Source organism: Sminthopsis crassicaudata, chromosome 4, assembly GCF_048593235.1.
Source record: "Sminthopsis crassicaudata isolate SCR6 chromosome 4, ASM4859323v1, whole genome shotgun sequence".
Classification (NCBI taxonomy): Eukaryota; Metazoa; Chordata; class Mammalia; order Dasyuromorphia; family Dasyuridae; genus Sminthopsis; species Sminthopsis crassicaudata.
The window spans coordinates 227,476,907-227,490,892 of NC_133620.1; the positions used below are offsets into that span (position 1 = coordinate 227,476,907).

Here is a 13,986-nt window from a genome sequence, read left to right on the forward strand (position 1 = left end):
ATATAAACAACTCATAAATAGAATTGTATACTGTTAGCAATCACATAAAAATTGTTCCAAATTGCTAATAATAAGAGAAATGCATATTTTAAAATCTCTTAAGGTTTCACCTCATACCCAGCAAATTAGCAAAGATGGCAAAAGAGAGAGGTATTCAATATTGGATATTGGATGTACTATTTTAAGACAAATAAACTAACAAACTGTAGGTTAACTGCAAATTCATCTACCCTGTTTTAAAAAGAAGTTTAAAATAATACTTTTTAAAAGTGATGACTAGAGAGTCCATATTCCTTGACCTGTATATTCTACTGGGAAGTGTATATGCCAAGAAAGTCAAAGATAGAAAGTTTTCATATACACCTAAGTACTTATGGTACCATTACAAAAATAAATAGGTTCTTATATTTTGAATCATCATAAGAAGTGACTAATAAATGGAGAACTCAGAGAAGCATAGGAAAACCTATACGAATGAATGACAGGTGAGATAAGTAGACCAAGAAGTCAATATTCACAGTACCTACAGTCATCTAAATCAGGGATACTTAAACTTTTCTCACTCATGACTCCTTGTTGCCCAAGAAAATGTTATGCTCTCCCATCTCAAATCTGAGCTGAGGGGTTTCTAGCAGCATTCGTGCATTCTCAATGCAAAATGTCCATGTATGTAGTGAAGTTGCATAATGCAATACAGACAAGGGTTGCCAGAAACAGCTCAGATTCATTTTGTTCTTGATTTGGAATTAATTTTTGGTCATTACTCTCTGAAACTTTTTACTGTTGCCAAATTTTTTGTGATTCCCTCCCCCCCCACATTCACTTCCATGATCCCATAAGGGCTATGATCCACAGTTTAATAAGCTGTGATCTAAATAAGAACAACAAAAACGTAATAGAATGCTATGTTTTAAATATAATGTAATGATCATATTTGATCTAATGAATAGCTTTAATTACTAACTCCCCTCTTGTAATCTGTGCTCTCCTTTATCCTCACTAATTCCCCCCTCCTTCTTTCTCATCTATAATCCATCCTTTCTTTTTCTCTCTCCCACTCCTCCTTCCATCACACACCAAATTCCTATCTCCTATATATGGGTCTCTATACTGGACAGTCGTGCCTAGAATATATTCTTTTCCTCACTTCAACAAATAAACTCTCTTTATTCCTTAAAGATTCAGCTCAAGCACTATTTATGTGAAGCCTTTTGTGACCACTACTACCCCCAACAGCTTATGTCCACCTTCCTAAACTCTGTGATAGTTTACTATTTTTATTTATTTACATTTATTCTCTTTATATTATTTCTGTATTTATACAGTGTGTCCCAAAAGCCTTAGTGCAATTTTAAACTTTGTAACTACATTATTTATTATTGCCAATGGAACCAAGATTTTTGGGATATTTTGTATAAGTAATTTTCTGTCCCACTAAAATGTAATTCATTGAAAGTAGGGATTGTTTATTTTTTTAAAATTTGTATTCCTAGCACACATCATAATGCCTAAGTAAATGCTTAATAAATGATTGTCAGTTGATTAATTAGAGACCTAGAAGGCTTTGGATGGTGAAATTTACTATCAGAGACAGTTAATGTGTTGATTAATTTTTCTGAACTGTTTTTTTTTTTTGTTTTGTTTTTTTTTAAGAATGCTTAAGGGAGGGCAGAGAATGTATATTTGAAATGAGTGTTCGGTTAAAAAGTAAAGATTTCCAAAAATAAAAGTCCAAGCACAAAATCCCAATCTAAGACACAAGGATGCAAATATGAGTAAAGTAAAAACACTGAAATCAATGAAAAACTATAGCAGCTTAAGAACAGCCTAAGAGGTAAACCCAGAAAAATTGAATAAGACACACTTAACAAGTAGACTCTCAAAGAAAAGAATAGCTTGAGGCAAGGAAATTTTTTAATGAAATTAGAGCCCCTAAAAAAAAACAGAAAAATAATAAAACAGAAGATGGAAAACTTTACCCAGGTAGTGGATTCTAAAAAATAAAATTAAGTGAACAAAACACAGTGATTCTGTAAGACACCAAAACAAATTAAAACAGAGCCAAAAGTCTAAGAGTTAGAAGAACAAGTTAGTTTCTACTGTCTAAAAAACAGAGGAGATTTAAGAATCATCAAATGCCCGGAAAAACATATTAGGCTTGGATTCAGGAAGATTCATCTTCCTCAATTCAAGTCCATCCTTAGACACTTACTAGTTTTGTAACTCTGTACAAGTAACTTAACCCTGTTTGCTTAAAATTTAGTCATCTTTCAAATGAACTGGAGAAAGAAATGGCAAACCACTCTACTATCTTTGCCAAATGATGTCAAATATGACTGAAATGACTGAACAGCAACAATACATATGATTGACAAACCTCTTAAAAATATAAGCAAGAAAGAAGTTGAGGACCTGAGTAGGACTTTAGAAAGTTAGCTCTGGTAGTTGTTTGGTGCTTAACAAAAGAAAATAGAATAGAGTATGCATAGTTCTCATCTGTCTATAGCACCTTTACAAAAAAAAAAATAATAATAATAACCCTGCACTAAGGCAATAAAAAAGCAAAAAGAAATATTAAATACTCCCTTATTAACCATAAAGTAAAATGTTATTATCAATGAGGGAAAAAAGGATTCAAACTTAAGTGAAAACTGAATAATTTTATCATAAAGAATTTGTACATCAAAGAACAAATAATAGAATTTCACAAAAAACATTAACAACAGATAGCATACCCAAAATTTGAGATTCAACCAAATTACAGATTACAGAAAAAATAATTCTTTTTTTCATTAGCAAAAAAAAAAAAAAAAGAGAGAGAGAGAGAAAACAACTCAGCTACTTGGAAATGAAGCTAAAAATTAGAAGAGTAAGAAATGAAAAACCCTCAACAAACAAAAAATATAAATACTGAAAATCAGTGGGAAAGTCATAAGTTAAAACAAAAAACATGGAATTGATAAAAACAAAGAGTTATTTAACAGACTAATAAAAGAGATAAGCTACTAGCTAAATAAGCAGTATAAAATTGAAAAAGAAATCACAACACAGAGGAAATGATTAGAAACTTTTGCCTCATTATATGCCCTCTAAGTAATAAGCGAAATGAACATTTGAAAAATTATAAGTATCCAACACCAAAACAAAAAAACAAAGCAAAAAACAAAACAAAACAAAACAAAAACAAAAACAAAAACAAAAAAAAAAACCTGACAAGTCAAAAAAAACCTCCCAAAGGAAAAAACCCAGGATCAAATAGATTTACAAGTAAATTCCAATAATCATTCAAAGAAAAACTATTTTCTTTCTCTTTGTAACAAATATAGTTAAGCAAAAGAAATAATCCCATTATCTGTATCCAAAAACATTTGTCTCATTCTACAATTTAATTCATCACTTCTCTGTTAGAAAGTAGGGTATTATGCTTCATCTTCTGTCTTCTGGAATCATGTAGATCATTGCATTAATCAGTGTTCATGATGATGGTATATAAATTGTTTTCTTGGTTCTGCCAATTTCTCTGCATCATTTCATACAAGTCTTCCCAGATTTCTTTGAAGCCATCATTTTTTGTCATTTCTTTATAGCATATTAATATTCCATTACATTCATATACCATTTGTCAAAGGATAATGACCATATTAAAAATGTTACAAATCACTAAAAATAAGAAAAATGCTAATTAAAACAGCTTTGTGGTTCTATCTTATAACATTCAAATTCTAGGAGTTAATGTTTATAGATGGGCTAAAAACTATGTAACTCTTAGCATCTTCTGGCTTCTCTTCCACTATTTTATCACTACAGAAGTTGAGGAGAATTGAAATAGAATTGAAAGCCATTTTACATTTTCCGTAGTTTCATGGGTCCCCGTAGCCAAAGAATTAGAATTGTACTTGAAATTTTTCAGCATAATAGAACTGTTCATAACTTGTATCTCACTGGTATAGTCTTTGCAAACCTATATTCTCTATCACAATAAGCCATGATAGATATCAAAAGTAGACTTTGTGAAGAGTTTCAGTGCTCTGCCTATTTTAGTTGAGTTATCCACATCAAACTAGATTGTTGGGAAAAATGAAAATTGAAGAACTTTATATCCATTTGTAAACATCATATGAGATTATCTTCAAATAGGGAGAAAACAAATAATCATAGTTGTGTGTTTAAATTAAAGTATATCTAATAAGAAAATGAAATTTAAAAATAAACTGTAGCTAGTAATATAAAATAATCAACTCAGTGAATTTCTCATTTTTCAGAATATTTTGTTTTGTCTAATTATTCCTTTTAAAAATTGCATTCATAATTTTCTTATGTTTTCTTCTACTTTGTGTTACATGTATTTTTAATCTTGTTAGTTTTTTTCTATAGAGACATTGTAATTAATCTAAGTTTGATCTGTATGTATTACACACTTTCACTGGATTGAAAAACAACAAATTTAAGTTACTTAAGGGGAAAAATACTTTTTCTTCTTAGCCAGAAGTTCATGTAATGCTATTTTGATCCACATGAAAATACTATGTATGTAACATTTAAGAAAAAACTGCCTATTTTAAAATAAATTCTTACTCTGGGCAAGTAATACTACCCTTCTAGGCATTGCTTCCTCATCTGTAAAATAAAGATACCATTGAGTAAACATAAAAAAGTTGAAGAATATACTATACAACATTATAGGATTTGTTTTTAAAATAAGAATATAGAACTTTCTTTTAAATTTTCATTCTAAATAGAAAATAAAATCATGCCATTTATGCTGTCCCTTTAATCTATTCATTGTCTTCACATGTACATGCATGTTATAATTTGAATTGTCCTTTCTTAATATGCGATCTTGTTTTTAGTTCTTTTCCAAAGAATTAATTAAAGAAACAGTGCATAATCTTTGCCTAGATTCCATAGATTAACTGAAAATAGCCTTTTATGAAGCTGATTTAATGAGTCATTTAGTTCTTTCCTCTAAGTGTGAGAAGGTATTTTGAATTGCTTCAATTTTAGTAGGTTAGTGAATTTTCAAAGATACTACAAAAAAAATTAGATATGAAACATTCTTGTAAACTATTTAGCTCTACATAAATGTCAAGTATTTTTAATGCTGCTACAATATTGAGTTAGGAAAAATATTAGATATAGTTCCTGTTAATGCAAAAGGATTACAGATAGAGTTGAAAGAGCCCTTGGAGATCCATCTATCCAGTCCAGTTCCATCATTTTACAGATGAGAAAATTGATATCCAGAAAATTGAAATTATTTGACAAAAAATCATACAAGAAATAAATGACAGAGTCAGGATTGTACTCACCTGGTTTCAAATTCCACACTTTTTCTACTACCACTCTTTGACATTTGAACAATTTAGACTCTGAACTGCTATGGTTCTTTAATCATCAACTCTGAGGAAGACAAAGACAATACAATCTATATTATAAATTCACAGTATGCATATTTAACTTTTATGTAAAGAATTCTGAAAAAAATTCACATTAAAAAAAAAACTACACCACCACCTATGTTAACTTTACCGTACAGTTCTGTGCTCGCTCTCTCAGATCTTACCCTACCCTTCAACACCCCCCCCAAAAAAAAACAAAAAAAAAACCAATAAAAACCTCCCTGTGAAAGCCAAAGAAGGGATGAAAGAAGGGGCTGCCCACACAGCTAGATTCAGGGCTTGACTTGGAGACCTCCCTGTGTTGAGAGGGGACCTTTGCCTCATTCTGCCCACCTTTCCCTACATCTGCCTCATCTCTAGCCCCTGCATATCATCTGTCCTCTCCTCTATGTCTTCTCTCAGTTTCTGTGTCCATATCTGGCCCTCACATGTCTGCCCTTTCACTTCCAAATCTTGCCCCACATCTTCTCCCTCTCAGTTCCAGGCAGGCCCCTGGGTGTTCCTTCTCCTGTTCTTGCTTCTCTATGCCCATCTCCATATCTATCCTTGAAGCATGTGCCAGCCTCTTTCTTGCCTGTCTTCCACAGGTCCACAACAAATTCTCAATTCATAATTTTTTTTTTTTATAAACAGATTTGATGAATTATAGTCAAAGCTATACTTATATTAAGTAATTTGCTATACTTGTTAATTTCCATGTTCTCAATCATTTTAATAGGTTAAAGAAATGGAAGGAATTATAAAAAGAAGGTATCCTAATTCTTTGCCTGCTTTAATATTGGCTGCATCGGCAGCAGGTGATACAGATATTTCATCTAAAAATACAGTTGAATTTATGGAAAAACGCATAAAAAAATTAGAAACTGAGCTTGAGGGTAAAGATGAAGAAGCAAAAAAAAGTCTTCGTACTATGGAACAGCAATTTCAAAAAGTAAAGGTAAGAATATATTATTTCTGATAAAAGGACAGGATGGCACAGATAATGAAGATCTAGAGAAACTCCTAGTACTCACTTTAGCTAATACTTCCCTTATTACCTAAACATCTTATCTAACCTTTTTTGCAGCTGTCAACATTGTCAATTTTTGCCCACATCTGTTCCTCTTAGCCCCACATTGATACAGGCCCAAGAGTAGCCAGGGACTGTGTCTAAGAGTCCCTCAGAGTAGGCTGACAAGGTCTAGATGGAATAATATGCAGCAGTAATGTCTAAGGTGGTGAAAGAGTAGGTCATTCATAGTAACAGAATTCACTCACCACAAAACTTAATAGGAAGTTGAGTTAACCATTAAGTCAGACCACAATCAGAAGACCATAACCAAGGTGCAGATTAGCATTGTGGTAACATTGGAATCCAAGAGTGTCTGAGGCCAGATTTGAGCTCCTCAGATGATTCTTCCTGACTCTCTCCACTGCACCACCTAGCTGCCTTGAATTTAGATGTTTGTTAAATGAACGAGAAAAGTAAAAGCTACCAATTTCTCAAGCAGAAAAGCATTGGGAAATGAAAGAATTTAATTTTGAAAGTATGAAGCATATTTGGAATTTCCATGACTAATAGTGGCCTATTCAAGTTATCTATTTTCTATCCTATTGAACATCCCATTGGCAAATTCCCAGCTGACTCCCTTTTCTCCTATGAGATATCCCAATTTCTATAATAGAATTAGTAACCAGATTCACTCAGAGATTGCTTCCTAATAGTAAAAGTTATTTATACTATATTGTGCAGAAAGCCTTACCAATAGATGGTGCTCTGGATAAGTTTCAAAGAGAAAAATTAATCATATTCTTTAAATAATTTATAATATAGTTTAAAAGACTTGAAAAAACAATTTAGAAAACAGCCTATCAGCAGCTCACAATTGTGAAACAAGTATTCAAAGCACAGTACACTATTAAGTATTCATTTATCTGTTTGCTAATCATAGGGTTCCTGAGCAAGAGGAGTTATTGGATCTTAGTGTTATATGTATATGAGACAATAAATAGATGAATAAGTAAATGAAAAGGCATTTTTTCATAGGGAGAATTTTTTTGGTTTTTATTCTGAAAAATATATAAGCTATAGCATTCTATTAATGAACTTAGAGAACCTGTTGGGCATCATATTAATTTTTTTCCAGATTCAATATGAACAACGCCTGATGGAGCTTGAACAGCATCTTGCCATTAAATTAACAGATGAGCAAAAGAAAGATGAAAACTCAGCAAATATGAAGATCCTGGAACAAGAACTTTGTGACATGAAAGAGACCTATCAGGTTACTGTGAAAACTCTTGAAGGTGAAATAGAAATTCTTAAAAATAAAAATGCCCAGTTAGAACTCAGAAATAATGAAAGAGATGATAAAGACTTCCAGTCATTAGAATTCCAAGTAGAACAAGCTCACACAAAAGCCAAATTGGTAAGACTTAATCAGGAACTGGCTGCAAAAGGAAGAGAAATACAAGATCTTACAAAAACCATAGAAAAACTTCAAAAAGAAAGACGATTGATGTTGTCCAATCAAAATCCAGTTGATAAACCTGGAAATGAAGAAAGATCTGCCAAAAAGGTGAAGAAGGATCTTTTGGTCTCTAATAAAAGGAATACTGAGTCTTTCCCAGAAACTTTGGATAGCAAATTGTATGAACCACATGCCTTTGCAGATTCCCACCCTTCAGAAGTTTTACAAGAAAACTCCAGATTAAAAAAAGAGGTGGAAAGACTGACTTCTGAAATGAATGAGCAGAGAACAAAATCTGAAGCAGCACTTGCCCACTCTGAAAATAATGTGAAAAGGTAAATAGTAAATGAACTTAGTAAAATAGTACATTATAATACTGTCAGAAGATTGTAAATAAGTTAGAGAATCTGAGACCTTTTTAGTGATTTTTTTCATTTATATTATACTTCTTTATGATTATTTTAATAGTATGGAAAATTGTTTATTTATGGTAAGGGTGTCAATTCTTTGACAATATTGTCATTTAGTAAATTACCTCTGATGCTCATAGTCAGCATCCAGAATTAGTATAAAGATCAGTTCAACTCCACAAACATGAATCTATTTCTAATATAGCACAGGAAGAAATTATGGAACAAAAAGTGATGGGTACGGTTTCTGTTAAAATTGGAATAAAGACATGTAGATGAAGCAGCGGATAGAGCATGGAATATAGAGTCAAGGAGACTAGAGTTTGAATCTTCTGTCAGATATTTACTAGCTGTATGAACCTGCATAAGTCATTTACCCTGTCTGCCTTAGTTTTCTTATCTGCAAAATGGAAATAATAATAGCTCCTATATCCCAACATTGTGACTGTCAAATGAGGTAGCACATGTATAGCTTTTATCACATTTTAAAGTGACGTATAGATATATAGAAATACATACATACATGCTAGCCACTATTATTGGGAACTTCAATAAGATAAAACTTTAATTGTTCTCAAAATCCAATGAAAAGATTTAGGTACATTTTAAATGATTAGAGGTTGGGAATTTTGTTTTGTAACCAGACAGAACGATATTCACATCAATAATATGAGGTCCCATGAAATAGTTCTTTGTTAATTCGGTGTGGATAGAAACTAGAATAGTTAGATCTAATCAAGGCTTCTTTTCTTATCTTTCTAGAACCAAAGAAGATGCAGCAGAACACATTGCTGCCCTCAAAGCCGCTCACCAGAGGGAAGTAGAAAAACTTCTCTGCCAGCATGCTATAGAAAATTCTTCTTCCAAAATAGCTGAACTAAATCGCAAAATCTCAACACAAGAGGTACATGAAAATAATTCTGTTTTTACTTTATCAAGTCTGATATTTTTAGTGGCTACTATAGAACACCATTTAATTTTTGAAGAATTGAAAAATATTTTTAGTCTGTAGAATAGGAATGGAAAGTTAATTTTTTTTGTGGAAAGTAATGTTCTAATTTTAGCTTTTCTATTTTAAAAAATCAGCCCTGAAAAAAAACTGAAAAATTGTATTGATCTCAATACTTCCCCACACAGACACACACAAAAAAATCAGGCTTAAATAACTGTTATTTTCCATTTCATTCATTTTAATACAAAACTGTCATTTTAATTTAATACAAAACATGTTGTTTTTATGGGATAAAATATATTTGGACCTATACCATAGTTTTGTGCAGATTTATCCCCAGGTTTCTGAAATAAACTTTTCCTTAATTAAGGCTTTTACTAAACATATGTAGTAAATTCATATTAGATAAAGTTTTGATTAGTTGAACTTAGGATGATTTTTAAACTCTTAAATGTGAGGTCATGTTTCTTTTGGATCAAAATCATTTAGTCAATTGTCTGACTCCATTACCTTTTTTTTCTTGTAATATGCTTTAACATGCTGACAACTTATAAGCCTTTAACATTATAGCTCTATGGTATTGTATCTTTTGCCAGTTGATGTATACTATGTTAAATATCTAGTATGTCATACTCTTAAGACAGATGCATTAATATATTTTAAAAGTAATGTTTGAGTAAAATTTAAACTTTTTTTTAAAATTTCAATTCAAGAGAATCAAAGCACAAAAGGAAGTTTTCACACTGCTTTGTAACTAACAATATAATAAACAGTTCAGCTTATAATGCCTAGATTTAGACATCTGCCATTTCAAAATGCCTAGGATTAATCAGAAACCAGTTGAGTAATAAAGGTTTTGAGCCTTAAAGATTGGTAGAAACCAAATGTATTCAAAGTTTCCAAATTGTCCTTAAAGTAAATTTTATTTTAAAGTGCTGAATGTAAGGGAAAGGGATATAATTCTGTTCAGTTAGTCCATTCAACACAAGATAATTGTATATTTTAATTTTGATCCCTCAAATTGGCTATAATGCAGTAAAAATAGTAGTCAAAATGATTATGAAATACTTTTTTTTTGTATTTTTCAAATAACCATTCAAAATAGAGATTTGGGAGGTTTTTTTGTTTTGTTTTGTTTTGTTTTTAATGTATCATGTTTGGCCCATTTCCCTAGGTCCTTATAAAACATCTCCAAACACAAGTTAATGAGCTTCAGGGAAATAAAGAATCTTTAGCAATTTCTCAGGTTCGAGAGGAAATCCTTCAAAAAGAGGTAAGAGAGATGGAAATGATCTATAGTGATTTTGTTATTTCTGCATTGTCTGTCAGATCCTTCTTTCTGTGTGTGTTTTGTAAACAAAAAGCTAAATATAAGTAATCAGGAAAATACAACTACATGTCAGATGCCTCAGCAAACTATCCATGTTGTGAACCGATGTCTAATATTTATTCTTTTCCCAATCTACCCTCAAAATGTTAATGATTGGATGCACAAAAGTATTCTCATATAAAATAGATACTAACCTTAACTTTTCCCCCAGTTAACAAATGATTAATTTAATAGTGGAAGAACATATAAATCAATAAAATGTGAGATTTTTACAAACTGAATTATGATTTATTTTTCTCATTACCAAGTAAAAAGGCAAAAATACTTAGAGAAATTTCAAAACAGAGTTTAAAGATGCACGTATCATCTTTCTTTAATGACATGTCTATCTTTATAAATTGTCAGTGATAGGCAGAATCCATGATATAACAGTTGCTTCATTTAGGAATGGGTCTAAATATTATAAAATAAAATCATAAATCACATGGATTTGAATCACAAAATTCCAGGAGTGATCTCAGAGCCCAAATATATTAATAATATAATACTTCCCTCTAAATATTCTAGCTTTCATTTGAGCATTTCTAATGAGAGGAAAGAACCATTTCAGTTTTTGGTAGCTATGATTATTAGATGGTTACTCATATTTTGAGCTAAAAATCTACCTTTCTGGAACTTTTCAAATTTTTCCCAGTTCTACCCTCCAAAGCCAAACAGAATAAGTTTCATTCTTTTCCACATGTTAATCCTTTAAAATAGATGAAAAGAGGGTTATCATGTTCTGTCCATCCCCTTCAATTCAAGTCTTTTGTTCAGGCTATATATATCCTCAATTCTCTATACTGATATGCATTTATTTATATCTTGAGAGGTTACTTACTATCCAGTTTACACTTGAGATGAGTAGATGAGAACAATTTGTTCAAATGACTAAAGATGGCTGAAGCAGGTGATGTGGAGAGCTTAAGAGTTTAATCCCATGCCTTCCACTGCATTCCAGGCCATTATTAGTCTTCTTGACTTTTGTCTTGCCCCTAGACTTTGATGACTCTGGGAGAGAAAGAAGCGAATGACTGTGCTATTCTGCCTCACTTAAATCCAGTTCACATATGAGTCAACACATCAATGATGATATCAGTGGTCCTCTTCAAAAATCAAGGACCAACAGTAACAGCTTTAACAATTCATACTCCTCTGGATGGTCTCTAAGTTCACAGTCATACTTTATAAAATGTGGTACTCAGAACTGAACTCATTATTTCGAAAGTGGATTTAGCCAGAGTAGATTAAAGCAGGATTAACTTCTCCCCTTTGTGGATACAATGATCTGAATGGGCATTTAAAGAATTAAAAAGTCAACAAATAAATAAGTTTAAAATAAGCACAAAAGTGGAGATAGCAAAAGTACATATTTTACATACACATATAAAATATGTATAAAGGTATATGTATATGTATATATACATATCTATACGTATATACATACCATGCACATACACACACATATATATGAATGAACAAACTGAAAACCAAAAAACTATAGACGTGATTAATATAACTAAAAGCAGTTTCTATGAAAAAATTAATAAAATTGGTAAGTCTTTAGCCAATCTTATTAAAAAGAAGTGAACAGAAATTCACATCAACAGAATAGTAAACAAGGTGAAATTCTAACAATATCAGAAAAAAAGACAATATTGAGCTATGGCTTATACAGTGCTTAAAAGAAGAATTATGTTCCAGCAAAAGAAACTGAGGAAGGAATCAAGTGAAGGAAGAACCTCTTGAGAAGGTTGGAGTGAAGAGGAAAAGAAGGAAAACTGGCAGAAAATACAGCAATAGGTCAGGCATTGGAGTCTTAAGAAAGGAACATTGGATCTATTACTTTAAAAATTGTTGGTAATCTTTGTGAAAGCAGCTCCAACAAATGATAGGGAGTTAACTATTCCCTTTCATATGTTAGGATCTCTTTTATTACCTTTGTTTAATGTTTCAAAGAGTATTGCAACTATCAAATCTGACTCACCGTATGTTTACATTTGACACTTCCACCCCAACATGAAAGTACATATTGTTTTTAAATGTATAAAATAATGACTTCAACAAGTAACATAGCAGATCAATATATAGGGACTATATTCTCTCCCCAAGGATTTTGCAATTATGGCTTTCTATACTAATGTCCAAATAGCCTTTAGTTTCTAAAAGACAGAAATATCTCATCTTCTGGTAATGATCTTTCTTTCCACTCCTCAAGAGTTTTGTATAGTGTTACTCTGAGAAGTACATTTTTTTACGTGCTACTTCTATGACTGTATTAAATTTTTTAGCTATCATGTTGAAAAATAGAAATTTTATGACCCCAAGTTATTCAAAATGTGATTATCATTGTTAGGTGGTTTTCAGTGAGCCATGCATGGCTTTTTCTGTTTTATGTCCAGATCCCATTCTTGCATTTAAGATCTTTTAAAGTTTTCTTTACCATATAAACAGCTTATTTGCCCTTAAAAATATTTTGTCATTTGTCCTTTTCCAAGAATAGTTTCTATAATGATCTTTAATACTACTAAGAAAAAAAAAATTAACTGGAGAAAGAAAAATTAACTTTTTTGAGTATCTAAAATCTAAACTTGGATGAATTTAAAAATCAGGGAAGTGTTCATATTTGCTAGTCAAGAAACAAAGAGAAGCTACAGGCTATGGACTTATAAATCCCAATCCTTCTCTTTGCAATTTGGATTTTAATTAAATTTTTAGAAAGAGAATATAAGTTACAGATAAGGAAGAAATAGCTATTTTTTTTCCTAAAAGCTAATTATACACATACATACACACACACACACATAATCTCAATATGTATTCTGAACAAGTCCTGTTTTTTTTATTTTTAGAAGGTACAAATTTTGCTTTTGGGGCAATTTTTATTTTTACCAGTGAATTTAGCAGTATAGAAAAAAACTAAAAAGTGATCTAATTATTCAGTGTTAATTGGAACATTGAAATAAATGTCCTCTCTTTTAAAATAAAAACTTAAAATACATGCCAATGAAGATAAGCTTATCATCTTTAGCATAATGTTTATACACACATGTGTACCTAGTCTACAAGTAGAAGTATTATAGAATTTGAAAATCAGAAGGAACCTGAGTAACCCATACCTGAAGATCAATGAGGGAGAATCAACTACTTCTGGAGATACTTCTCATTTTCAGGAAGGTCAGGTATTGAAGTCTTAAGAAAGGAACATTGGATCTATTACTTAAAAAATTGTTGGTAATCTTTGTGAAAGCAGCTCCAACAAATGATAGGGAGTCTACATTTGGGAGGTTGGGGGTTGTTCCCCATTCTTATACTTCAAAAGTACTCTGAACCAACTGTTAAAGTACAAATCCTTTTGTTCTCTTCAAATATCCACCTTCACTCCCATCCTTTTCAGCCCTACTCT

The 13,986-nt window shown here is 31.4% G+C and overlaps 1 protein-coding gene across 7 annotated transcripts in view; it reads left to right on the forward strand.

The window, feature by feature from the left end:
- The window catches only part of CEP162 (centrosomal protein 162), a 127,685-nt gene that overhangs the window by 106,169 nt on the left and 7,530 nt on the right, over positions 1–13,986 (forward strand). For all 7 annotated transcript variants that reach the window (XM_074310379.1, XM_074310380.1, XM_074310381.1 and 4 more), the window contains 4 exons: positions 6,118–6,336; positions 7,526–8,184; positions 9,022–9,163; positions 10,386–10,484. In XM_074310379.1, coding sequence (XP_074166480.1) covers positions 6,118–6,336; positions 7,526–8,184; positions 9,022–9,163; positions 10,386–10,484 — 1,119 coding nt within the window. The remainder of the gene's footprint in view (positions 1–6,117; positions 6,337–7,525; positions 8,185–9,021; positions 9,164–10,385; positions 10,485–13,986) is intronic.